Below are 27,986 nucleotides of genomic sequence, written 5' to 3'. Positions count from 1 at the left end.
TAAAATGTATGACGTTTATTGTAAAAACATTTATTTTAAATTGAAGTGTGTACATTATATTATGGCACTTCGTTTCTATTTAAATAGAAAATATTTTAATATTACTTAAATACGTTACTTTTATTTAATTAAACTATGGATAAAATATAGGTACAACAGTAAATTAATGAATACTGGTTGATAAAACACTTAGAAATAAGCACACATTTCCTATATTTGATTATAAAATAATACATTTGACTTTTATTTTTTTCTTGTAGAGAACATATAAGTGAACGATTCCTGTGATAATCTATTGTAAGTTAAAAAAGAAGCATTTTGGTTGAAATCAGCTTTATGTTTAATTGTTACAATACATCTTGATATTCTCATAGAATTTGGTAATACCTCCATGAAAATATTGAAATCTTGCAAGATAAAGTCTTTGAACTATGGGATTCGATTACTTTACATATAATTTTATAAGTACTTTATAATTTTCAAGTAATATTTGCAGATGGATTTTGTGTTGTGTCAAAAATAATATCATACTCATAATAGCTTCATATAATATTCAGTGTAAACGTAAAATTTTAAGTCACGAACACAACGATTCGTTATTAGTGTTAGTTAAATGGATATTTCACTACAATACAGACAAACTTATATTTAAATGAATCATAAATCGCTACTCTCCCCTTTTCCTGATGTACTGACAAGCGTTGCAACAGTATTTTCTAAAGGGCGGTACTACACAGTTTCGTTCCAGCTGATCACTGGTGAAAAGCTCGCAGTATTGGGTTGCGTCAGTTTCTGGGCAGGGGGCGGGCGGTTTGGGGCACTTTCTGAGACGACAGCGTCGACGTCGCTCTCGGGGCTTCGGTCCACAGAGAGCAGGGTCTGAAGCGGGGCAGGAAAGAGGCCGATGGGAAACTCCGCGGCCACAAGTTGTGGAACACTAAGAAATGGTGGATGAAGAGGAGTTGCTGATTTAAAGAATTTCAGGCATAAAAAAAACGAGTACTAATCAAAATTTTGTTTTGTTAGAATAAAAAAATCTTGCTACAATTGTATTGTTGAACGTTATTTAGTAATATAATGACTCACAGTCTAATATTACATAAACGTAATTAATTTAACAAAACATTATTCTTTGGTCTTGACAATAATATTTCATAAAAATTTTGTCGATTGTCTATGGCTTAAAAGATGTGATCATAAAAAAACATTAATTTTCATATAATAAAAGATCAATAATCACACATCATCAGTAAATAATTATGAGTTTTATCATACCGGTGTCCAAGGCATTTCTTGCCAATAAACAGGACAGGATATCCTATTGCAGGGTTGTGTCTTGGCTGGTTTTGACGCTGGGCAGAGAGCGGGAGATACACTGTGTTTGATGAGTTCATGTTTTGTTGTTACACTGAAAGAAAGAAAACTCTAAAGAAACTGTGGTAATATTTGTGGATTTTTATATCAGATTGTTAACAAGTTTGGAGATCTTTATTTAATTTTTATATCAAATTGCTCGTAAAATTTTAGATTGTTGTAATTACTCCAGATAAAAATAATCAATAATTAATTATAGGTTATAATTTTTTATTTATTTTTATTTTTTTATCGTTAAAAATATCTTTTAGAGTTTGATAATACTAGAAGAATACAATAACATTGCTGGCGCTCATGGTTGCAGTATTATATATTTCCTCGACAATCGTCTTTCATTTCGGTATAAAGACCCTATGTTGTGTGTCAGACTTACATTCTTTACAGTATATCATAAATGAAAAGAGTAAAAATACACTTGGCCACATTTGTAATAAGTACAAATATTTCTGGTTTCATAACTTAAATTTAAATAATAGAAGATAATACTTCATACAAATCTAAATTTATCCTTACATAAACTATGAGGTATTAAAAATGTATACGAAGGAATCCATTTTAATTCAAGAATGATGACATAAAGTGAGTGAGAGAGAAATTGTCTACAAAAACGCATATAGAATAAAAGAAGATGAATAAAAATAAAGGCTTTTTAAATATAAACGAAACTTTTCAGCATTCCGTGGATTCATCGTGCGTGTGCCGGGATGATCGCGTTGCAGGGAGAGCAGCTTTAACAGATCCTGGGAATTACGACCTAGGTTTAGGTTTAAAGGGTTTCTCTAACGCGCGTTAAACACTCACCTCCACCCTCTAAGCTCCTCTCTCTACCTAACCAAATTTGAATTGAACCTACTAGAGCTGCCTTCGAAGTACTTTCCAAGAATGAATTGATGTGAGTTCTGGACAGGCCCAAGTCTTTTAGTAGGTTGTAGAGGGATTTAGCCCTTATACCTCTCGCTCCTATTTCTACCGCGTATAAATCCACGACGAACCAATTTCGAGTGAATTCGTTAGTGAGCTCGTAATATTTGTTGACCTTGATGGTATGGTCTTTGGGGATGTTGGTTTCCCAAGGAACCGTAAGCTCTATCATCACAACGCGCTTTTAAATTTGCGAATACATAAATATGTCTGGTCTGGAGGCCGACGCACAAATATCCTCGGGGATTTTGTATTGTTTTTTATACATATCCATCATTATAGTCCAATCCGAAGCCGTTTTAAGGATGGAGCAAGGCTTGAAATTTGATTTTATAGCTCTAGTGCCCTCTCTCACAAAACCTACTGATCGCTCGTTTGTGGTTATTTCCCTTTGCGCTCTGGCTACGGAAAGACTAACCGCTTCACGTATAATTTCCAGAACCCTATCGTGACGACGCGAGTACGAGTATTGACCGCTATCCAGGAGTACCTTACATCCCACTAACAAATGCTTAGCAGTTAGCAAAGCTGGCGACCAATCATGGATTAAGGTGCGCCATTTTAGTGCTAATGGGATACAAAAATCTCCTATGTCTAACCATACGTTCTGCATTTCTAAACTCATTGCATGTATCTTATATTTATTATTCTCGTCTTCATTCTCGTCTTGCCAAATAAAAGACTTCTAGATATCCATATCTTGGACTTTCTTACTTGATCCTCACCCTACTCTGTTATTTTGTGCTCCTATCATAAACTGCTTGTACAATTGAAGCCTTGACTCTAGCTCTGGAGTATCTTCGTCTTTTGGGTGCGTTGTAACGATGTCATCATGGGATTTCCCCAGGATATATATCTTGGAAACTCTCAGGTGTTTATAGAGCTGCGATGGCCTTTTTAGACTCATCCCAAGACTGTTGCGATCCCTTAATAAAGCCGATGAATCAGTCATTAGCGCGAGCCCGAAACACAACTTCAACATTTTTATGACGCCTGCATCTAACTTTGATACAAGGGTTTTATTAAAATCATAAACCAATTTAAACTTGAAGTTAGGTAATTATCGTAGATCCAAGCTTTTTAAACGTTACTGTTTTTAACGTTCTGTAGGCTATCTACTTTGTTGAGATCGTATAAAACCATGATGACGTAATTATAAATTTATAAAAACATTTGCAGCAAATCAGTTATATTATGGTCTATAAAGTCACATACGCTTATGTAGATTCCATTGTACATGCTCCGAATTCACATGAATCATGTCGACGGTTTATATCTGCTGGCATGAAAGCCAGCAAAACTAAATACCACATTACGTGAGAGATTTCACCAAAACGTATTGTTAGTTCGACATTATTCTATTCTAAACTATTACTTTAAATTTGGACATAAAGCGAAGTTGTATAATATACAGACGACTTTTATATAAAATATCATTTCTCTTTGTTTTTTAAAATATAATATTTATTTAACAAAGAAGCTTGTATTGAAATTAAAAAGTTTATTTATACCTTATATTAGAAGGAATACAAAACAGCTGACGCTCTTGGTAGCCATCTTGACCGCAAGTAGAGCTGCATTCTTCCCACTCAGCCGGAGCCCAAACGTTGTCACAACTAGCGATATAAAATTTAATATATTATAGTCATAATGTCTATGAATTTTCATAACATAAAAGAAAGATAAATAGGTAAAGAGTTTTCTTGCATGAATACTAATCATTAATTATTTATAACAACATCGATAAATTATCGATTCACTCAATGATTCAAGGAATGTTTAATTCAAGATTCAAAAAACTAAATCAGTTTTCAGAATAATCTAAAATATGATGTATGTATATGGAAATTTGTTTTTTTTTTTTTCATGTTATCCTTAACATGAAAAAATTTAAATTGTGCTTTGTTCTATTAAGTTATAAAAAGCGATTTAAGGGTACCCCTGCGATTACAATCGCTACTAGTCACTGTTAATTTTTAAGCGTTTTTTAAGTAGTGAAGATTTTTATCATTATAATTACTATATAACGAGCGAGAAATTATAAACTTCAATATTCAGAAAGGTTATCTATAACATATTCAAAACCATAGATTTAAGTTTGGTTTGCTTTTTTAAATTTTCAATATAATAGTATGTATATTCAAATCGGAGTTTTTTTTTATATGGAATAATCAAACCCAACATGAGAAAAACTTCAGATCCAGTAAAAAAGCTACATTACTTTAATGGGAGCTGAATTTTTCTGATTTCCTTTATAATTTTTTCGTAAAAATCGATACTAACGTGTGTATATAGTTTTAATGTCTACTTTTACATATATACATATATATATATATATGTATATACTTACTATAGTACCTAAATATATTTTTACTTATTACTTACATCTAATCAAATCAAAAACATGTTTACTGATTCAATAAGTAAATAATTGAAGTTTTCAATACAATCTACGGTGAATTACAGTTGAAGTTATAATGTATTGTTGAGTGTAATCGTTGTGGACTATAATCGATAAACGCTTCGTAGACGTTCTCATTCAATATTCATTCAATATACTTAATGTATTCGTTTTTCACATGTTATAAAATTGAAAATGTCGGAACTTTTTTTTAACTCTTTTATATAATTTATTACAATCTGTTACTTTTTTCATGACATGAGTTATAACGACTTTTGAGCGTGCAAAACTTGTGTTTGTTGATTAAGCTACAGTGTAGTTTTGTTTATATAATCAACAAATCAATGACTTAATTTATATAAAGGTAACGTAAGTAAGTAAAGTAACACTTATTGTAAGAAGTTCTAGCGCTTTTAGAACAATAATCGACTTAAGCGGGTAACTTTATCCGTTGATTGAAATTCATCACTTCCTTTATTTTTGTATCGTGTAGGAAATGTGCGTCCAATAATATCCATATATATGGCTATCTCTATTACTCACTGTTTGTAATAAAGTTAAGAATGCGTTTCAGCTTTTTCGGAGACGCAATACATTATGCTGTTATGACTTAGTGGTTATGGTTCTCCTAACTCATTATTTTACCATAATATTCTGTGAGATGCTTGTCATATGATAAATGGAGTTACAGTAGTAGCAGTCAACTATAACTACATGTTTAGATAACTTATAGTTACAGATAAAAAAAAAACTGGCCTCCGGCCCCTAAATTGAAACGTCAAATTAAAAAGTTACAGATAATAAAGTCTCTTCCTTCAGCCGATACACATAAATGTCAAATTAAAAAGTTACAGATAATAAAGTGTTTTTCCTTAGGCTTTAGAAATAAACGTCAAATTAAAAAGTTACAAATAAGCTATAGTCTTTTTATTTCAGCCAATGTAAAAGACTAATTAAATTACTTAATTTCTGTTTACCTGTTTGAGTTGCACGTTTCATATCTCACCGGGCCGCATGACTGACCGCCTCGTTGACAACGTGGTCGTACTGCGCGCAATCCACCACCACAAGATACAGAACACGGACCACGTTCGCTCGACCACCTAGAACAAAGATTTGAAAATGGAAAGCATTCTAAATATTGTTATAAAAATACAGTCAGAATAAGAACAGTGTTGTTTGTTAAACTATATTATATTAAGGTATTAAAATTATGAAATCCCAAATAAATGGCAATGATAATAATTGTCATGCTGTCAGATAAATGATATGTTATAATTAATGTTGTCAAACATAATGGGTTTTCATAAGAAAAGAAAATTATTTCGGTATATTATTAATTATGTGTCAGCCATAAAAAAGAAATATGGACATGTAATATTTAAAATCTAAAAAAATATTTTTTTGTAAATCAAAAGATTTTGTAGGAAAAATGTATCTATTTTTTTTATTATTTACTCCGTAACTTACATATGTAAATTTTGTTTAATACTTTTAAACAAAATTATAATGATCTTACATTTTGAAAAAAGAAAACTTTATTGAATTGAATCGAAACTATGTTTTTCGGATATACTAAGCGGATTTATTATTCCATTTTTCGTTGTCTGAGATATTTCACCTCGTTTGTCTATGATCACGGTTGCTGCAAAGTTATCGAAGCGCCGGGAAATGTAAAATAAAATAAATTGAAGAATATAGTCTTATTTTAAATGTGTACTGACGAAATTCTTAGATATCGTTTAATGAGATGAACCAGGACTGAAGAAATATATTTCGTCCGTTCATTATTTTCATTAAAAAAAAAATAACTTAAACAAGTTTATCTTGTTGGAACATTATACAGTAAAGCATTTAATTAAATTTAAACATTTTACATTCAATGATACAGAGATGGTTCTGCCAATAACTGGATAAAGGCTTTGATCGAAGTGTAAATACATTTGAATAATCCGCAAGGACTTAATCTGTTTTAAGTATTATAAACTTTATAAATGATAAATACCTTGACAAGATAACAATAATAAAATAAAAAATAATAAGACCAGATAAGCTTCAGTATTTCTTAATTTAACTAATAAATACATCGAAGTATTTTTGACGACCTTCTAATCACAAAACAATTCAAAGCGAGTATTTTACGAACAGTCTTATGTGATTTTGTAATCAATTATAATCTAAGTACAATTAGCCACAGTGATCTATCCAGTTTGCTATTCAAATGAGACTGAGAGCGTCAGAGATATTCACTGTACGGTAGTAGGGGTATGTTAGGCTCTTGCTAGATAACAACATGTATTACAGCGAAGTGATAGCTAATCTATAGACTCTATTAACTAACATCTACAGTGATATACTTACTAAGATTATTGTATTACTAGTAGATATTTGACAGTACATTCAAATTATTAAGAACCTTTTTTATGTTTAACACTTAGGATAAAGTGTATTTTATTTTTAAATTTAATAGTTTAGTAATTTGTAATCTATTTAATAATTATTTATCAAATGCTAGTCATTGTTTTTGATTATTTTTTTGTTTTTTTTTTTTTTTTATAATAGTACAATGCCTCTACTATAAATAAAATATCTTTAAAGTTATAAGGGAAATATATAAATTAGGTCATTAAATTACTATGCTGAATGTATATCAATATAAACATTCGTATTTTTCAATTTAATGGAAGAGAAACAGTTTCGTTGGAAACTTAACAATGACAGTTTTAGAGGAAGGAGGCTTAAATCTTATTTTCTTTCAATTTTGCCTTTTAAAGTTTTAAGAGGGTTTCAAGGCTCCCGTCTTTGATTTTTCATTGAAAACAAAAAGTTAATATTAGTTCTAATAAAAAGTGTTTCTATATGCCTATTATATATATATATATATATATATATATATATAAGGTGACACAAAATTTAAAACTATGTTTATAATTTGTTCAAATATGGTATGTGGTGATTTGAAGTCTTTAAGCCCTACAGTTGAAGTTAAATAAAAGAAAGACAATTTTTTATCTCTAACAAAAATCAATGTAAAAAAAATAGTAAGCATTATTAGACAGCAGTGTTGCTTTTAAATATATATATACATTTATGAATATATAATAAATGTATAAAAAATAATACTATCACCCATACCACATAAATCTGGATAAATATATTATTTTATAGGTTAAAAAAAGAAATACCGAGAAACGGTATGGAATACTTAAAAACATTAAAGAATACAGTTTAAAAGATATTTGCTAATCAAATAAGAGGCTTCGGCAAAAATTTACATGTGTCAATATTTTTTGTTAAGGTTGAGGAGAAATATATATGATAACAATAAAAGACCCACCTTTATTCATAACATGAATCTTATCAAATACATATTTTTATGAATAAAAGTATTGCTTTATAATATGGTTAGTATTTCATTAGTGCACGTGCATTAATTAATTATAAAATGTTTCAGGTCCTCATAACTCTCCTTGAATGTTCTTACGCGTCCGGAGTCACCTGCGACTTTAATAACACGATCCTGCCGCTACTGAGTATTATAATACAACCATGAGGAGTGTTTCAACAGACAAATTATTATTACTTTAAAAGTAAACCGGTTTTAGTATGACTTTATTTAGTTTACATGATTAATACCACAAGTTGCAATAGATAGATATACATTATTATTAAGATTACAATAATGCTTAGGATCATTCCTTTCAATTCACAATGAATATGACGACGGAAACATATCTATCAAGCTAGTTGTCAGCAGATGAATTCAAAGACGAATATTGTTTGGGACAGTGAGAAACCTTAGCGAGGGCCTTACAGTCAATTGAATAGAAATAAAATCAATAGCCGTAAGTAATTCCTTCCAAATGAATAAACACTGAAGTAGGCCGCTAAATCATCAAGTATGACTCGCGAGCTGATTACTTGGAAATAATCGATTAACAACATCGCCAAATTTAAGTGGGTGTCTTACTTAACAGCATCATTTAATTAGAAAGAATCTATCTCTGCTTATGCAGAGACATGACAGAGAATGTGATTATGCGAATGTGTTGAAAAGGTCGATTCACTTTTCTGACACGTGTTAGTTTTTAAATAAATTGTAAGGGATAATCGTGAAAAATCTACGCTGTTTATTTTTTCTCCACATCAATTTAAACCAAAAATACTTTAATTCTTAATTCTTAATTTCTTTTTATATTAATTGAGACTATTGTTATTAAAAAAAACTCATCTGAGCTTGTATGAATTACTCTGTCACATTGTTTCACTGTTATAATAAATATTTTTACGTAATCTATAAAACAAAAACAGAAAGAATGAATAGCATTTACAAGTTACCTGTACTCCAAAGGTCTGGTACGACCAGCAGGCGTACTGTAGTTGACAGATACTTCCACAGCGATTGTGTCTTCAGTAGATGTGGTCGGAACAGCCTGCAAATAGGACGTCGAACTCAAAAAAATCAATTAAATTGTTCAGCTTCTTACATATTTTAAGCAATGCTTTCCAAATGATCTATTTTTGAACAAAATATTTTAGTATATAGAATGCATTTTTTCAAATTATTGTATTTTTTGATATATTTTGGACGTAATTATGAAATAATAATTTATTTCATATAAATAGTATAATATTTTAAAACTGTGATTATTGAAGAAGCTATATCTGAAATCGTTATTCAAGATAATATAAGATTATTTGATCCACGACCGCTACAGGGCAACAATAAATCTGTATCAACTGTTCAATGTCCAATTTAAGTTACAATTAAACACTTCATATTATTTCGGTTTGATGTAGAATGTACAAATTCTGTTATTGTCTATTAAAAATATACTGTTTTAATAACTTCAGACAAAGTAAAATTTTGTTAATTATAAGTAGATGTGAATCACTTCATACAGAGTCATATATAATCATAATTAACTACACATGTCATGAATTTAATATCCGATGACAAATAGAAACTAATTTCAAAGTATAGGCTAGTTTCATAAAACTAAATTCTAATTAAATTTAGTGTAGCTAAAACATCTGGTTATAATTAATCTTCCCCAGGACTATAACCATAAGACATATCACTTCGTTTCGCGTTACTCGTCACATACTTGGAATCCGTTTTATTACTCGTATCTTTGATACTTCTTACGCCTTCATTTCGTTATTTCCCAAGAGTTTCTCGAAATAATACAGAACTTGAATAGAGAATGTAGTGTCAAGATAAAATGTATAACTTCAAATATTAATACGATTAATATTTGTATCTAGGGTCATATAATTTTAAGAACATAACTTGTTTTTATACAATGCCACAAATGTACAAAAATCATTTAATGAAAACCTTTGAGGACAAAATAATACATAAAATATCTATATTTTGCTATATAATAAATAATTACCATTATCATTAAATCAGTTTGTAATCTTGAAGTGGATGTTATCATTACGTCTGATTCAGTCTGAGTCCATCTCAAGAGACTACCAGCGGCTGCCACTTCTCCTTCGAGCCCGAAGCGTTCCTTTATGTCTAAAACATTGCTATCCACGTCTATGATCTGCAAGTTCTGTGGCACGTAGTACTTTAAATAATCCTGCCCCTGTTTGTGATTGTCGTCTTGTTTATGATCTATCTCGATGGTTCTAGAATGTTTTGTCAGCTGTAGTATTGGACGGTCACGGCGTCGCTCACGTATCGCGATGTTTAATGGTACGGGGGTAGCTATGTGAACTGAGAGCTGTGCAGCTTCGTGAGGTATTACTGTCAAACGTGTCCAACCTTTATAAAAGAAGGAAGAAAATATACAATTAAGGACTTGCGTTACGTGATTTATTGTTATTGTTAGTATTTAAGAATATTTTAATAGGAATAGCAATAATATGAATGAATAATATTACCTTTGCCCAATTGTCTTGTGTATATGTGAGTGTTATTGTTGCAATAACCATCAGGACACCAGTTGCACACCGGATCCGTTGCATTGCACTGTCCCTTGACGCATGTGCCCTGATATAAAATAGTTAACTTTTTAGGAACAATACAGATTGTAACATATATAACCTAAGTAATAATAAATAATCTAAGTTAACATTGAAATGATGATATGATAAACACACACACACACACACACACACATATGTCCATTCTTATTAATAAAAAACACGCATCAATATACATATTTTGTTGAATGGATAAAGAAAAAAATTAATGAATATTATTACTTCTTAAAAGTATTTAACACAGTATATGTATACTGATTACCTGATAGCAAAGATCGTAAGGCCTCTCATAACTACAGGGAGCCCCATCGGGTAGAGGTCCAAAGTTGGAAAGATTTCCACCCGCGAAATCCACACACCACGTCTCACAGTGATTAGATTCTAATGATGTAATAAATTTAACACACATAATATCTTAAACCAACATATTTTAAAAACTTTCTTTAAAAATACGAAAAAAGGAAACGTTAATTAATTAATAGTAGTCTCTTTAATAAATGACGATATCTTAATTCACATATAAATGAGGTTCATTTTTGAAAATTCTTCTATAAACTACTGTAAACAACAAAACAAACACAAAATAAATTCATACAGTGTAAGTGCAATCAGTTTTTTATCTACATTAATTTATAACATTTCTTATTCGTCAGAAACCAGAGCTCAATTACCGTCATCGGTGATTTTAATAAAGCAAGTACCCAAAAAATGGAAAAACAAATAGAGCAATTTTAAAAATAGAATAGGATTATTATATACCATATAGCAATGGGATTATAGTTGTATGCAAATGTAAATGAACATGTTATATTCGTCTAAAATAGGTTAATACTAGCCACAAACCAATCAATTACATTAAACTAAATCGCATTTAGATTGTATTAGCAACTGGGCGTGTAAGGCATGTGATGACTGAATTAATCTGAGGCTATGTATAATTAACCACACAATGTACAGCACGTGTTTAACATTATAAATTACTGCATTACGTAGTGGTTAATTTGGTATCCATTTATTATTGGAACTTGTCGCATCTTGAACGACTTAAATTTAACCTTGCATACTATTGCCTTTATTTTACTTGACGAGAATTATTTTAAATAACTAGCGAGGTAATCTCATGTTTGAAATGGATTAAAGACCATAGTGGATTATATTTTGATTAGCATTATTACCATCAACGTGTAGATGAGGTATGAAATTTGTTGCCTGTCTGGAACAAGCGTCAGCTCTCGCATCCCTGGTACTAGCACAGGGTGCTCCGGTCCAGCACGTAGATACTTGAGACCCCGCACCTTCGCATAAAGTCGAAGTAACCCTGTTGTAAAAAATTTATGTTATTTTACTATGGAGATTTAAATGAGCATCATCCCATACCCAATGTATGTAAAGTCGAAATATGGTTTTATAAAATAATATCAGAGGTTATTTTCTATCCTGAACTCGATTGCATACACATTGTATATATTATTTCTATGACATTGGTTTCATTTTGGTGTAACTGAAAAGGACAGAACAAAGGACAACGAGTTGGCAATGTTATATAGACATAAATAGATATATGTATATGTCTATATAACATTGTTTATATATAAAGAATCCCTTAAACTTACTTTACCCCTTTTATAAACCTATCCTTACCCTTTATATTTGCATCTCCGTGTCCGTGATCGAAGGCCGTATCCACACTCGGTGTTACAATCGCTCCACGGGCTCCATTCCCCCCACTGCGGTGTTTTGGATTCTACTTCCTTATTCTTATTCTCAACAGCATGACCTGGCATCGGCTCACAGACACGATCCACACACCACTTAAATAAGAACACATTTTTAACATCCGAAAAGACATATTTGTTTTCTCAAAAATGTTGATCTTTGTTACGTAAAGACAAGGACGACGTACAAAGAAAAATTTAACATAATTATATATATATGCGAAGGATTTAAATGTAAGTCAAACATAATGAGATAAGAATAGATCTAAGGCACCTTTGGCCTCCATCCAGGAAATACGCCTAACAAAGGGAATAAATTCATATAATTAGCAAGATAATCAGAACGGTATGTAACCTTCAAACATTATTAAGATGGTGCCAAAAACAACAATGTTAAGCTCATTTGAATTATTCTTTGTTTATACTACAGCAGGACATTTTTATTTTTATAATTATGATATCATCGTTTTGAATACTATTTGTATTTTCAATATGCCTTCTCTAAGTCTAGACCTGTGAATCTAAATTCTGCTTACCTAGTTTCTTCTAGATACAATGGATTATAAGTGAAGAACATTTTAAAACTAGTATATTTTTTACGCGTATAATAATCTTAATCGAATAAACAATCAATAGCGAATCATATATGTAATTGTTTATTGAAAATTTCACGGAAACAACGTTGAGATCGATTCATGGTAATATATATTGGTTTATATAATTGAAATTATAATATGAACATAGCAAATACTACAGATATTTCGATACGAATAAATATAATACGAAATTATATATATTTAAATGACCTTAACAAATAGTTTTAGGTTTAAAGTAACTATTATGATTAGTTAGTATAATGAGAACACTTTAGATCACATTTAGAGCATGTTAAGGTGCAGAGATAGCGTGGCCCGAATAATTAGTTACTTATAATTTCATTTAAATGCATCAACAGGAGTGTATAAGAGATTGCACCGTATACATACACATGTAATATGAAATAAATCAGAAACAATTGAATATCGTGTAGTAATTAAAATATTTTTAATACAAACTATTTTATTCATTTTAACAATACAATTGTCATATATTTAGTAGATCTTGATTCTATCGTGTGCTGAGTACCCATTTACTTTTTAAACACAAAGTCGCAAGTGTAACTGCTTTATTTATTTAAGGATGCATTTTTAAAGTTTGAAATATGCTTAGTACTACGTAAAGTTTCAAAGATATTTCATTTTTCTCCTCGAACCACAAATCAACAAAGAAGCTTGGAAAGGGACTTTATTACATTATTCAAAGAAATTGAAACGTGGTTAATTTGGTTCAAGAAATCGTATAAAGAGTTTTTGAAGAAATTGGCGTGTTTTAAATTGAATTTTCAGTGACGATTGAAGACAGACTAACTAAAATTCGTTCAAACAAAGAAAATGAACGAAAATCTATTACAAATTTTATTTTCGTTCATTGAAAATAAAATTTTTACGACTTCATTGACCGTTTCGCATTGCGTGAGTGTATTAAAATTTGAGCTTTGCTTTTATAGTGTCAAGTTTATTACTAACGGCTCAAAGAATCTATTGAGTTCTAAATTATAAAGGTTGTATAGTAAATGTTAATTTAAACATAACTAGATGTGGTTTATGTTTATCAATAATTAATGTATAAGGAAGCCTATAAACTTACAACATCTAAATGACATAAATTGCTAATATATTGTCGTTCTTTTTAGGAACCTGCACAGTCGAATATTGAATAACAACCACATATTACATACTCGTATACGAGCTTAGAAAGAGCTGTAACGTAGGTGATATTTTATCGTAAAAAGCGAATGGAAAAGCATAATAATAATTTTCAAGACGTAAGTCTCCTGAACGTATAAAAAGCTTATTTACCTTAACAAGTTTTAAATTTCAATACCCTTAAATACGTATGTCAAGCTATTTATGTATTAAACTAACGAAAAATGCACAAATTCAATTCCATGAATTTGGTAGTAGTGAAAGAGGTAAACTAAAGTCTGTGCTCATTTAAGTAAGGATTCCAGTCTGGTACGACTAAAACCAATGGATTTTTTATACTTCGTACATGATAGCCTTCTGCATAATCTTCATTAATAGTATGGAAACAAGAATATATGTAATTTTAAAATTATCTTTCATACAATGAAAGTATTCAACGACTGCTTCACATGAGCTTTTTATTTTGTGAGAGCTATAGATTATTTCGTTGGTATAGTAGTATCAATTTAATATGCGATTCACGAGAATTCCACATTTCAGTTTTCAGTCATCGGTCAATTAATGATATCACTGGCTCTTAATCCAGTAATTGTAGGATAAAAGGCTTGAATAATTTTGAAAGATAGCTAAAGTTCTTACACTGCTAGATGTATATTAACTAGACAAAGCTAAAAACACCAAAAGGAAGACTTTCAAATTAAGATAATAGCATTGTAATCGGTAGATCCGTTTGAGAGCTACGATGTCGCAGGAAAACTCACACACCCATGCACGCTTATAACACCCCTCTTTTTGCCCACAATTTAACAAATTGTAATTGTTTTTATAGTTTTGATTTTGTTTAATTATAAAACTACTTACTTGATTTGTTCCGCAAGGCGTCCCTTCTAATGGCGGCGCTCGTTTTGAACGGCACACATGAGGCATAGCCCGATGAGCGCACCACAGCTTGGCACACGCTGACCGTACTTTCACCGACTTACATACTGAGAATCTGCATCAGATGTATAAAATTATTTGATATTAACAAATTTTAGACATTTTCATCCGTTATTGAATATTGAATATTCATATTTCAAAATTGTTGCTTATAAAAGCGATGTAGTAACAGAAATATTTTTCAAAAAGATTTTTAACTATTATTATCGAAGTTTTGAGATGATCCGGGGGTTTTATGGTGTTATCGATTTTTTTTGTATTTTTTTACCTTTAATCTTCAAGTTTAAAACGCATAATGTTTTTTGTTTATACTTATTTAACATCCTATATCAGAGAAGAGTATATAATGGAGTATATTTTTAATCTTTTTAAAATATAAATTTAAAATTTAATAAAACCCCCGATACAAAAAAATTAAAATCGTATCATCCGTTTGACAGCTACGTTGCCTCAGACAGACACATACACACACAGACACGTCAAACTTAAAACACCCCGTCGTTTTCGCGCCGGGTTTATTGCGTCGGGGGTTAATAAAAACTGACATAAAATCGTAGTTTTTCTATGATCAACAGTCAACAGATATTGTCTTAAGATTCTTAAAAACTCTATTCTGTAATTGCTACATGTGGGGTTTTTACGAAATCCTTGAAATTCATTAAATTTACCAATATTTAATATTCGGATTTAATTAAAATAATCTATTAGTAATCGTTAGTGCTACATGTCCATAAAAGTTAGTTTTATTTGCATTAAATCACTCATAGTAAAGTAACAATGCGACCTTAAGCTAATAAATATATATTATTACGTGCTCGCGATAACTGGCAACAATTTCGTTTAAATGAGCTATTATCATATTTATACACATCGATAGCTATTTGTTTCCCTAAAAACCGACATAGTTATTAAATTGCATAATTGAAACGAGCATTTTACGATTAGATATTTGGATATTAAGAGCAAAGTTACAATTCAGAATCAAAAAAATATATTTTTAATCAATTCAAATTTATATTTAAAAAAAAATATGAATTTAAAGATAAGTAAACATTTAAAATTAATCAGTTTCACTTCCATATTATTGATAAATTATGTTTATTTATTGATAACATATCCAAAATAGCTTACATAGCGTTTTTTTAATATTAGGTTTCCTGTCCATAACGAAAAGCAATTACTTTCAGCGACCAATCAGATAAAATAGCAGGCGTAAATTAAAAATCAAAAATAAATTTTCATTTATCCTGAACATGCGACTTTTAGATGTTAATTAATAATCAACCTCAAATTAATACAATTCTTTTCAAACTTATGAAGGTAGAAAATCTAGAAACACAAATTAATACAAAATTATTCGGGTGCTTGGTTACGAATTTGTTTTTATAAAATTGTTTTATGCAACAGAAAATAATAATAACATTGATGTAACAAGTTAATTCAAAACTTTTATGAATTATAATGAGATCTAAGACTTTCGCGAGTATTCATTTAAGTAAAACTAATATATTTTGGATATACTACGCGGATTTTATTATTTTAAAACTACACAAACTCGACGTTTCGGTTACTTTTCAGCAACCGTGATCACGGGCAGACGATATGTGAATGTCTGTCAGTCGGTCCTTGTTATTTATCATCTACCGCCATCGATCTCTTAATTTTCTGGCGTACCGCTCCGGATGTCGGTAGAATGAGCTTACGGTGTCGCGAGGTCCTGCGGTGTGGTCATGGACATAGTCATTAGGAACCCGAACAATACTTTGGGACATACTGTTTATAGGAAACCCACACATATGGATAGGTACCTCAATAGAAACTCACACCACCATCCTATCCAGTTATCTACCGTTGGCAAATCTTTGTTACAGAGAGCCCAACACCTTTGTGATGCTGACCACCTAGAGGCCGAGCTGCAGCATGTAAAACATGCTCTCACCACCAACAACCTGCCCGTGCCTCGCCAGCATCGAAAGAACCACTTGTAGCCACCTACAGTTGAGCGACAACCTGCTATATTACCATATGTGAAGGGAGTTACTGACAGAATAGGCAACATCTTGAAAAAGGTTTCGACCAAGACAAACCACATAAGAAAGTGAGCCAATTCTTGAGACCTATCAAAAGTACCAATTCTCTGCTACAAGCGGGTGTTTACAAACTCGATTATGATTGTGGCTTATCATACATTGGACAAACAACGAGAAGCATTGGTACAAGGGTGAAGGAACACATCTCAGACATCAAAAATAGGAGCGCGTCGAAGTCAGCAGTGTGTGAACACACTATGGCCAAACCAGGCCACTACATTTGGTTTGATAAACCACAAATCCTCGCTCGCGAAGACAGGTACATACCGCGGTTAATCCGCGAGGCTATTGAAATTAAAAAACATCCGAATTTCAATAGAGAAGATGGCTGGAATCTATCCAACATTTGGGACCCCCTCCATAAAAATATAAAATCCCATGTCCGTGACCACGCCGCAGGAGCTCGCGACACCGTAAGCGCATGCTGACGGCATCCAGAGCGGTAAGCCAGAAAATTAAAAAATCGATGGCGGTAGATGATAAATAACAAGGACCGCCTGACAGACATTCACATCTCGTCTGCCCGTGATCACGGTTGCTGAAAAGTAACCGAAAAGTCGGGATAATGTAGTTTTAAAATAATAAAATCCACTTAGTACATCCGAAATATATTAGTTTCATTTAAACTTTTATGAATTGCTTTTATGTTTACCGAAATGCAATCTACATATATAATGTAGAATGAAAAATTTATTGACAGAAGCAGATTTGATAACTGAAAATTCCGATACATCCGTCCCCAGCCGCTTTGCCAATAAAGCCAATTTGTAATTTTTTTTATATTTTATATGTGAAAATTAAGTATTTTCTTTGTAATGGTAAAAAGGTTTTAAAAATAAATAACTTTTGAATATGCATTTAAACATACTTATGTCCGCTTATAACACAAAGAAATATTCCTACATACCTACATTTATAAAATAAAACAGAAACATTCAGTCAACTTCCTCTAAAAGTGACAACAAAGTACTTCATTTATAAAAATAAAGTGTATTTTAATTCTGTTACGTCATATTTTTAAATCCAAACGATATTTTCACTACAAAATGCACCGCTTCAAATTAAAAAGGATTAAAATGGAGTTCTTTTCATAAAAGTTGGTTCAACTGTGATATGTCTGTCCGCGTGTATACAATCTGTTAAAAAGGCAGCCAGTACACGTGCCATGAACTTTCAAATAGTTATCGTAGCTGCTCTCCCTTTGTTGATATGTGCACATTTCGCTAAACTATTTAACATGTACTAAATAGTCATTACATACGAGTTAATTGCACTTTCAACTCGGTTTTTCTATCATTTTTGATATTCAATTAAAAATACACTAATTCGATGTCTGGCCGATATTATGTAGCAAGAAAAAAAAACATTACAAATAAAACTTACCCTTCCCCAAACTCGGTACGGCACTGTTCATCCATGGTAAAAACATAATTATAAAGTTCTTTGGCACCACCTAATTCAACACCATCATCCTGACTTCGCTCATGAAGGCACCACCACTTCCTAAGCAAGGAATGAGTAGTACATAAATACTATACTCCATATTAAATTATCACCAGAATTGCAAAGACTACTTTAACACTAGACATCATTTATAGATAAGCTATTGAATTAAATCATACTTAGACTTCTCGTGGAACTGTTCTCGTGAACACGAAGACCATGCGTAATTATGCAGCGTCGCCAACACTGTTGGTGCCATCACTGAACCTCGGTTCCCTTCGGACTCGCACTGTTCATCGCTATCGTGTGTCAAACCCAATCTGGACACATTAATAAAATTTATTCACAAAGACTTTAATCATGGAACTTTAAAAGATGTCATCTTGGAAAATTGACGTCACAAACCGATCCAGAATATTCTATAACCCTTTCTATTTGGATGCTTCTATATAAAAAAATTTGCAGTAATTGAAACAATTGATCCTGCTAAAAGCATGATTATAAACGTACATAGTACTACCCAGAATATCCGTTCGAAGACTTAATAATAGTAGTTTATATTCTATTAACGCTTAATATGGAAGTGCTAGAACATCGGGTAATGTGTCTTCACTATTAGAAAATACGCTCGCAATACATTTTTGCATGAATTACAGCACCATTCAAGCAAAAACATAAAAACAAAGTCTACAGATGATATGAATAAGATTCAACAGTTTAAAAATAGAACATACAAAATTATTAGTTTTCTTTGTTTTATTGTTAGCTTAAACATAATATAAAAATATTTTAATTAATCGCATACGTATTAAAGCAACTAATGCAAATTCTATATATACATATGTTATACCTGTTGAAAGTATAATTGATTTTTGTTCACCTAATCATGTTAATATATTAGGCAAAATGAGTTGACTATATAAAAAGCAGCATCAGTAGTTCATAACACATTGTACCTACTTGTTTTATATTTACAATAGCGATAGTTTACCTGATAACAATAATATAAAGATATGATAACATATTCCAATTCTATTTTTGTCACTGTGGTTCTATCGGATCAAAACACCTCAGCTTCTGAATAAGTATTAATTTTTTTTTAGTGTACGTTTTAATTTAGCGAGGCGGTATCTTTTGTGTGATATTTATCAATTCGCGTCAGGCGCTGGCGATTGGCCTTCGGCTTCAGTACATTTAATCATTTGATATGAACATGTCTGTGAAGCATTGTCTCTTTTGAAATGAATCATCGTCATTAATGATTTTTATTTCTTAATTAATACAACGTTTATGTTTTTAAGTACGTAATTAATATTTATTTTTACTTCGAAAGTTTTCCTTTCATTTGTGATAATTAAGTTTATTAAGTTTAAAAGTTTATTAAATTAACATTCATATATTTCATGTTACATAATTGTTTTGATTGGTTCAAAGAAATAATTATTAATTATATTAATAATATATATTAGTATTTCAGTTGAACGTTTGATATGAATATATTTGATAAGATAGAATATCTTATAAGTATCTATTGAAAGGGCTAAATCTCAGCAATGAAAAGCCTTTGCCCCTATTGCAAGGGTTGGAAGCGCGGAATGCTGTGATATCTATTGTTAAATTCGTGGATGATTCTACTAAAATTATTTTAATTAAAATTAAAGTAACCTTATATTAAAATTTTATAAATAAACGACCTCGAAGAATTTTTACTAATTGAATATGATCTTTATAAATGTAATACTTGTATTTTAAACAAGCTTTATATAAAACGATTTAAATAAACTCGTCACTAGTCTTAATATGTTTATCCTAGTTCTGGAAATTATTTTTATTGTACACAATCTCAAACTTTTATGCTGAGCGGACTACGTAATGAGATCCTTTCTTCCTAACAGCTAGAATAAATATAGAATAATGTTTCCTTTGTGTTCAAGCTTCTCTATTTTCATATATTATAGTGTACTAACTAATACGTTACGATGGTGAATTCCTATTATTTACACACACGCACGTAAATTGACACACATAGATTGATTGAAAAAAAAATATATTATCATTTACACGTAGAAACGGTTACCATTTCCATGGTGTAAATTTCCAATACATTCTTTAATGCATTTGTTTCTTTATTAGATTGTATATTAGATTAGAGTATTTTTATTCCCCACTCACCTACTCCTCTTTCACTGTGAAGGTTAAATCGAATTGTATGCCTAAAATTATTTAAATCTGAATTACTCCAATAAAATTCGGAGTTTTTTTTGTTTGCTATTTATATTTATACCCACCCTATATTTATAATATTGTTTGGGCTTAAACTATAATACAATAAAATAACCGGCAAAAGGTTCAACTCTTCCTCTAATAACGTTTATATATTAACGAAGAGACCACAACTCCCAAGAAGCGTGTGACAAGATAGTTTAGACAAATTAGAAGTAATTTATATTTGTGAGATCCCAGATGAATACCGAGTCCCATTTGTTGAATTATCTGTACCTTATATTTATTATAGCAACTAATATATCATGTCGATAATGCATTACGTATAAAACAAAAGATAATACGGGGAAATGAAAATTGTCATATATATGATTTAATTTATTACATAATATGTGAAAGCAGAAGTCTCTGATCACTGTTTCGAAATATATCGCTTTACGACGGAATAAAACCTTTACGTGATAGATCGTGGTTTCAGTTCTGTTACGGAATAATATAGTGGAACTACAAAGAATATTTGTTTTACAAGAGATTTATATCGCCTTGGAACAAACTTCCCGTATATTTGTTTAATGAGTAAAGAGTTTACAAGGGGATTTATTTTTATTATTCGTCATGTTTTGTAAACGTTACATATTAAGATTTTTGTTTAAAATTAACAAAAATGTCAATAATTTTCTTTGTTAAATTCATAATTTTTATCTTATTAATAGGTAATAGAAACATAAAAAATTGGTTCGTTTGAAATTAAAATGAAAATATTTTTTAATCGAAGTTTTCGCCGAATCGTCTAATTAACACAATGCAATGAAGTTAATTACTCGTGTGAACAATGTTAGATGAATGTTCCCTATTTCCATCATTGAAAAATAGACTCTATACCACACATATAAGGTCAAAAGTTAGTAGTTTGAGTAATTGGGATATCTTTATAAGCGGAACATTGTCAATTTTAAATTAGTACTACATTAAACTGAGTATCTATGTGTGTAAAATATGATTTTAAAGCTTATTTAAATCCGATATAATCTCGATAATTGCTTTTATTTAATTAAGTTTTTATTTGTATATGTTTTCAAATTAAAACATAATGAACTCACGTCATTATAAATGACTATAACCTAATACTGTAATCATATTCCAGATGCCTATCAGACAAAGTTTATCGATCCATTTTAACGAACTTGAACATAGTTTCAGAAAATCATTTTTATATCTATTCATTCCATTTCATTCGCTGATTGAAACATTTTTTTTCTATTCTTATAGACTTAACATAACTTTATTTATAATAATGACGTTTATTTATTTATAATACACATTTACTTAAACATAACTTTATCAGCATTTAAAAATCTCTTTAGCTACTTATGTCGCATATAAATTTGATAAAGTACCACAATTTTAAGTCACGCCACATAAACAATAGTCACCTTATAAAACAGTCGTTATCAGTGTCTTATAAAAAGTTTGTTCTTTAATAAGGTTATGGAGATAAGCTTTTAATTATTACTCATTACATACAGCGATATACCATTTTAAGTGGACAGTTTCTAGCGCAGCCTTTTAAGTATATCATTAGTCATAAGGTCGCCATAAACCTGTATAAGGTCTGCATGGAATTTGTGCGAATTGTACTAAATTAAGGACTAATATCACAGACAATTTAGGATATACATCTGTTAAAAAAAAATTAATTAAAATTAGAAAAAATTATAATCGTAAAAAACATTAATTTATTGCAATACAACTTGCACTATTATCGTTATATTTAAACGAAAGAAATAACAAAATAATTATAGTCTTTATAATATAATATAACTTAGAAATATATTATTATAATAATTTTAAATAATATCTACAGCTCTTTCAAGAACAATTTGAGTAATGCAAAAGTAATAAAAAAATACAATCCCTTTAAAGGCTTCAATGGTCAACTAACGTCGAAATTAAGCCGAAAGTCACATTAAAGATAAGGCGTCTTTTCTAAGGCGTCCAAAGGCGGATTTGCGTCCCAGAACCGATTAGTTCCTTTACGATGAACCTCTTATAATTTCGTACAACTTCAAAGCAGACCGAATGCTTAAATTTAATAATACGCTACGAAAAGCCCGAATTAAAAATCAAAGCAAAGCAGACAATGTATGAAATACGAGACATCGTTCCAAATTTAATAGTTTTAACGTACATTTTACAGCCGATAGGAGTTTTTACGGTCAATTAAAAAATCTTCAACCGCGATATTACTCGTGAAATTAACGACTACAGCTGTGTTAAAATACATTCTGTCGACGAACCTCCGCTTTGTTGTAGTTGATAACGTTATCATTACCTGGAGTTTAGTTTATATGTTAAAAATATACGATAATTTAAAACATCTGACGTCATTATTTATGTAGATATAATCTATCACATCTTAACCCGACTGCTGAACACCGAACATCAAAGCTTCCGAAACCGAAAATTAGCTTATTGAAATTGTGTTTGCTAAGTAGCCTTTCGTTGCGTGTTCAATTCAATCAATCGTATCGAAATTGAAGAGATCTGCATCTTCTCACAAGTGAAACGGGTCACGGCTGTTAAAAATCTATTGCAGCATATAAATGTCATACAAGTGATGCTATTCGAAATAAAACAGCTCATAAACGGTCCCACAAATCCATATATATATAGTACATAATGTTAAAGTGACGGAATGTTATCTTTATCCCAATGTCAGTTTTATTGTGGATGACGTCAAAGTTTAAGTATTAATATTTTGAAGTTGATGTCATATATTTCATTAAGTTTTAATAATAATACACATAGCGACTGCTGGTTATTGATTTTTCTTGTACACAATTATTGTGATGTAAAATAATAGTTCATCTTTTTTTTATTTTTGTTGTACATAAATATTATCATAAATCATACATATAACGATCAATCAAATAAATTCATACAACGTGACCAAAAAAATCTTCTTGAATTTTTTTTTTGTACAATTTCTAAGCAATAAAAAAAATTAATACGTTACACGTGTCCAAAAAGTCGAGTTTACTGACATTATTGAATTGTGATCTGTAATCAAGACTTGTTTATAAAACACTCGAGTCAATGATGAGTTAGCAAAAAATGTTGAAATTCTAGGAAAATTGTGTATGCTATTATAGTTTCCTTTTAAAGACACTCTTTCAAATAGAAAACGTATGTATTATATATAATATTGGTCAGTTTTGTGATTAACGGTAGAAAATATGAAATTTAAATTGAGATCCAGAAAAAAATATTATAGAAGAAGCTTTCATAAGATCACAACAAAAGATATATTTTTATTGGAGCAGACATGGCGTGGTTGTTTGAGCAAATCGAGTGCTAATTAAATGGCTACCAAAGGAGTCTTTGTTGTATACATCACTTTGAACGCAAACCATTTACAATGTAAATGTTCATTCAAGATAGCTGTTTATTACATTGTCTTGCTAAATTAAAATAATAAACAAGTGATCTTAAAACTAGTTAAAAGGAAGTAGTTATTCAATCTAATTCGGGTAAAAAGACAGAAGATTTTCAATAGCAATAAAAGGATAGCAGACGCTGAAATGAATTAGATGTGTTTCAAATTCTTTAAGTTTAAGGAATAAACCATAATTTGATACAACTATAATTAATTTCTTTTAAAAATATGAAAGAAATATTAGAAGAAATAACCATCTTTACTAAATCAAGCGAATTCGTTAACAAAGTTTATAAAATTCAGGAGAAGTCATATTTATATTTTTCAATATCTAAATTTCTCACTTACTTTATAGCAGGTTTGACTTTATATTTAATCTCAAATTCTAATGATATGATCCGTTCACATTCTAGGATACTTTGAAAGACTTTACTTTGAGCAATCAGTCATATTGACATGTGGGGTCGCAGAGCTCGTCAAGTGTATTTTTAGACAGCAAAAGTTCTTGGATTACCTTCGTGACCTACTTTAACGCTCCTGACTCGGTAAAAGAACAAACCGTCAGGCTTGAAACTTATTATTTTCACTCGATATGATAATTTAATGTTAAAGTAAAGCTCTATTTTATTTATATTTGATGACATTAAAACTACAAGCAAAAAAATAAATATGCAAAATAATGTTATATCACCGTGTCATTATTGTAAATGAAATTCGTTTACCTTATAGACACTTTACATACATACCTGCTATGATGACATCAATAAAGGTCAACAAATGTGCTGAACTGCGCGTAAATATTAAATTCATAAATGTTCAATGTGTATTCGATAAAATTTACAACACGACGAAGATTGTATGACACAATAAATATAGTATATCAAATATATTCGTCGGTTTATATTTTTTTAATATAACTTAATTAGAAAAGAAGATTTAGGTAAATAAAGATCAATTAATGTTGATTACATATCGTAATTTAATTACGAATAGTACAAGTTATCCCAACGGGATGAAAAAAAAATGTAATCCAATATACGAGAGGTCAATACGGTAATATAGTTTCATTTATACATTGGGGTATTCTGTTCTATAAGGTTGGTATTTTTATAAATTGTAAATATCAACCGTCCTTAGTGAGGCGGCAAGGGATCCCTATTTATTATTCCACGTGTTGAGATGTTGAGGTGAGGGGAACACAGCTATAAATAAATTGTGTAACAGTTAACGAAACATATTTAGAAAACGCACTCGATTTTACATTTAGGATAATAAATGTAATGAAAATGAATTCCATACTTGTAAACAAAATAACAAATAAGTACTTACGAATTCACTGATATCGAGGAATAATGTCATAGAAGAAAAAGAGAAAGACATTTGATTTTCTACTAATATTTTAAATTATATTTTATGTGAGAATGCCTATACGTGCCTATCATTTTTATTTCCTCGCAACTTACATATGTGTTAATGACACAGGCCAAAATTTACAGCGATATTTTTTACCGCTAACATCCGGGTTCGCTGACAAGCTTCGGGAACCAAATATAATGTAAATTATTAAAACACTTACAGATGTCCCAGCTCGTGAGCGATGACGAAAGCACTAGTGAGCCCCTCGTCTCTGTCAATAGCAGCAGATCTAGTCCTGGTGCAAACTCCACCAACGGGGGCGAATCCCGAAGGTCCCCCTAACTGCGCACGTGTTAGCCATACTGTTGCATCCCAACCCGTGCTATCTAAGTACGTAAGAAATCATAAATTTTTATATGCATATAATATTTTTATGAATAATAGCTCCTCACTAAAATTAATATTCTACAATTATGATAATAAAATATTTTATTTTCATTCCATTAAGTAAGGACGCTAGAAGTCGACTTGCGAATAACAAAAATTTAATAAAACACGCTCGAAACAAAAACGTTGTAGGTGTAGTCAAAATTATTTAGCATAAAAACGGTATTTTAAACATATATGTATTACAAAATAGTAGTAGCCCGTTGTATTCAGATATTCGGTACTGATAAGGAGTATCGGAAACACATGACGTGATAAGAGTTACAATTCTATGCAATTCGTGTAATGTTTTATGTATCTCATACCGTTCTTATTAATTTTCATTGATTCATTGCATCGTATCTATTTAAATAACTGCAAAGCAATGTCAAATGCATTCTTTTTAAATTTCCTGGTTTATTTATCTATTCATACAAACAAATATGGTTATTTTTTTCCTTATATTCGATTGGAATACAAAAGTATATATACATATTCGAAACAATTTGATACATTTAAGTGCAATGATCTTTAATTATAATCGCATTATGGCTTGCAAACGACTTCGATGGTTGGCGTGTAGTAAATAAATCACATCAATTTTATGCTTTTTGTAATATCCGATGGACGTTGAATCATTTACATTAAACTGAATCTTGTTTAAAGTCGCCAAAACATTTAGGTATGTGATGGGAACATTTTTATTTACAATACATAATGTAATGCCTTTAAAAACAATGAATGAAAATTATTTAGATGAGAAAGCGACGTATAAGAAATTGAGTTATTTTACAATATTGAATAAAGAATGTTTTCTCACCAGCTGGTAGCTTCATGAGGTGTCGATAGTTCCATTTGTTGACTGCCTCAAGTGATTTCTTAACGTTTCCATATTTGATCACTGAATCTTTCTCCTCATACAGAAACAGTTTGTTTATAACGAGCGTCATGTTTGAATCAAGGGAGTGGTCGTTAAAGATGGCACTGACCTTTAAAGTATTACATAAATTGTTTAAGTTACGAACGAGCACTTGTAATTAATTGCAATACAAGCATCGTATCACATGTACTTACAATATTCATTATAGCTAAGATATAGTGTTTCACTCGTTCACGTCCATGGAATTTAACCATTGTGTGGTCGGCAACTATGGCTAGCTCCAGCCAGAGGCCTTTACCACCTGCAAATAATATTTTTTTTTTATAATACATTACTGCTTAGTAATTTCTTCACCGCACTTACACACCTGACACTGGTCTTGTAACTGGGAGCATGCTTCTAAAATAATCGATGTCCGACTGATAGTTTTGTCGAGGATGAACATGGGTGGAAGTTTTAGGTCCATCTTCCTCGAAGTCGATGTCAAGGTCAGTCACTGTGTCCCCTGTGAGATTGTACATCGCTGGCTGTTCGGACACCAGTACATCACGACGTCGTAGAACATGACTCCCGTCCGGTCTATTCGGCTGCAACACAAAGTCCTCGCCGCGAACCTGCAGCAATCCATACAGCTGGCCCTCACATTCTGTCACCGTAACTGTTGATTCTTCTTCATACAAAATACGTCCCTTATAAAACTGGCACTGGTTGTAATACGGCGATCGAATCGCGCGATTCTCCTGCAATTCCAGATGCCAGCCAAGGATATGCAGATGATGTATACTTCTTGCGTGTCTCGGTAGCCTGATATGGGAAGAATTCGGTAGTAGGATGGGATGCGGCGGTGGTCGCCAAGCGTGCAGGGTCGCTATAGTAAGGAGAAGCGTCGTAGCCCCCAGCCAGCGCGTCATCGTCCGCGCGCCGCCGCGGGCTTCGCCTCTCTGGCTGGCACATGCCACACTGCGCTCACGCATCTACGCACATGGCGGCCGTCTTGCCGCACGGAAGGTAAACGACTCCCCAGTTTATAGATTGCATTG

General features: G+C 31.1%; 1 protein-coding gene across 1 annotated transcript; it reads right to left on the bottom strand.

The window, feature by feature from the left end:
• LOC116766755 (A disintegrin and metalloproteinase with thrombospondin motifs 1-like) lies at positions 1-27,958 on the bottom strand. The gene is made up of 17 exons (XM_032656843.2): positions 27,314-27,958; positions 27,141-27,247; positions 26,887-27,055; positions 25,861-26,026; positions 18,805-18,945; positions 18,566-18,685; positions 15,015-15,147; positions 12,335-12,504; positions 11,869-12,011; positions 10,956-11,074; positions 10,592-10,700; positions 10,096-10,472; positions 9,035-9,129; positions 5,674-5,799; positions 3,807-3,911; positions 1,276-1,408; positions 1-937 (listed from the first exon to the last, which is right to left on the bottom strand). The coding sequence occupies exons 1-17, from the start codon at positions 27,918-27,920 to the stop codon at positions 668-670; spliced, it is 3,090 nt and encodes a 1,029-aa protein (XP_032512734.2). The 5' UTR covers positions 27,921-27,958; the 3' UTR covers positions 1-667.
• Between the last annotated feature and the right edge of the window lie 28 nt (positions 27,959-27,986).

The sequence above is a fragment of the Danaus plexippus genome, chromosome 10 (genome assembly GCF_018135715.1).
Source record: "Danaus plexippus chromosome 10, MEX_DaPlex, whole genome shotgun sequence".
NCBI lineage: Eukaryota > Metazoa > Arthropoda > Insecta > Lepidoptera > Nymphalidae > Danaus > Danaus plexippus.
The sequence above is the reverse complement of the archived record's forward strand: the minus strand, read 5'-3'. Positions and strand labels throughout refer to the sequence as shown.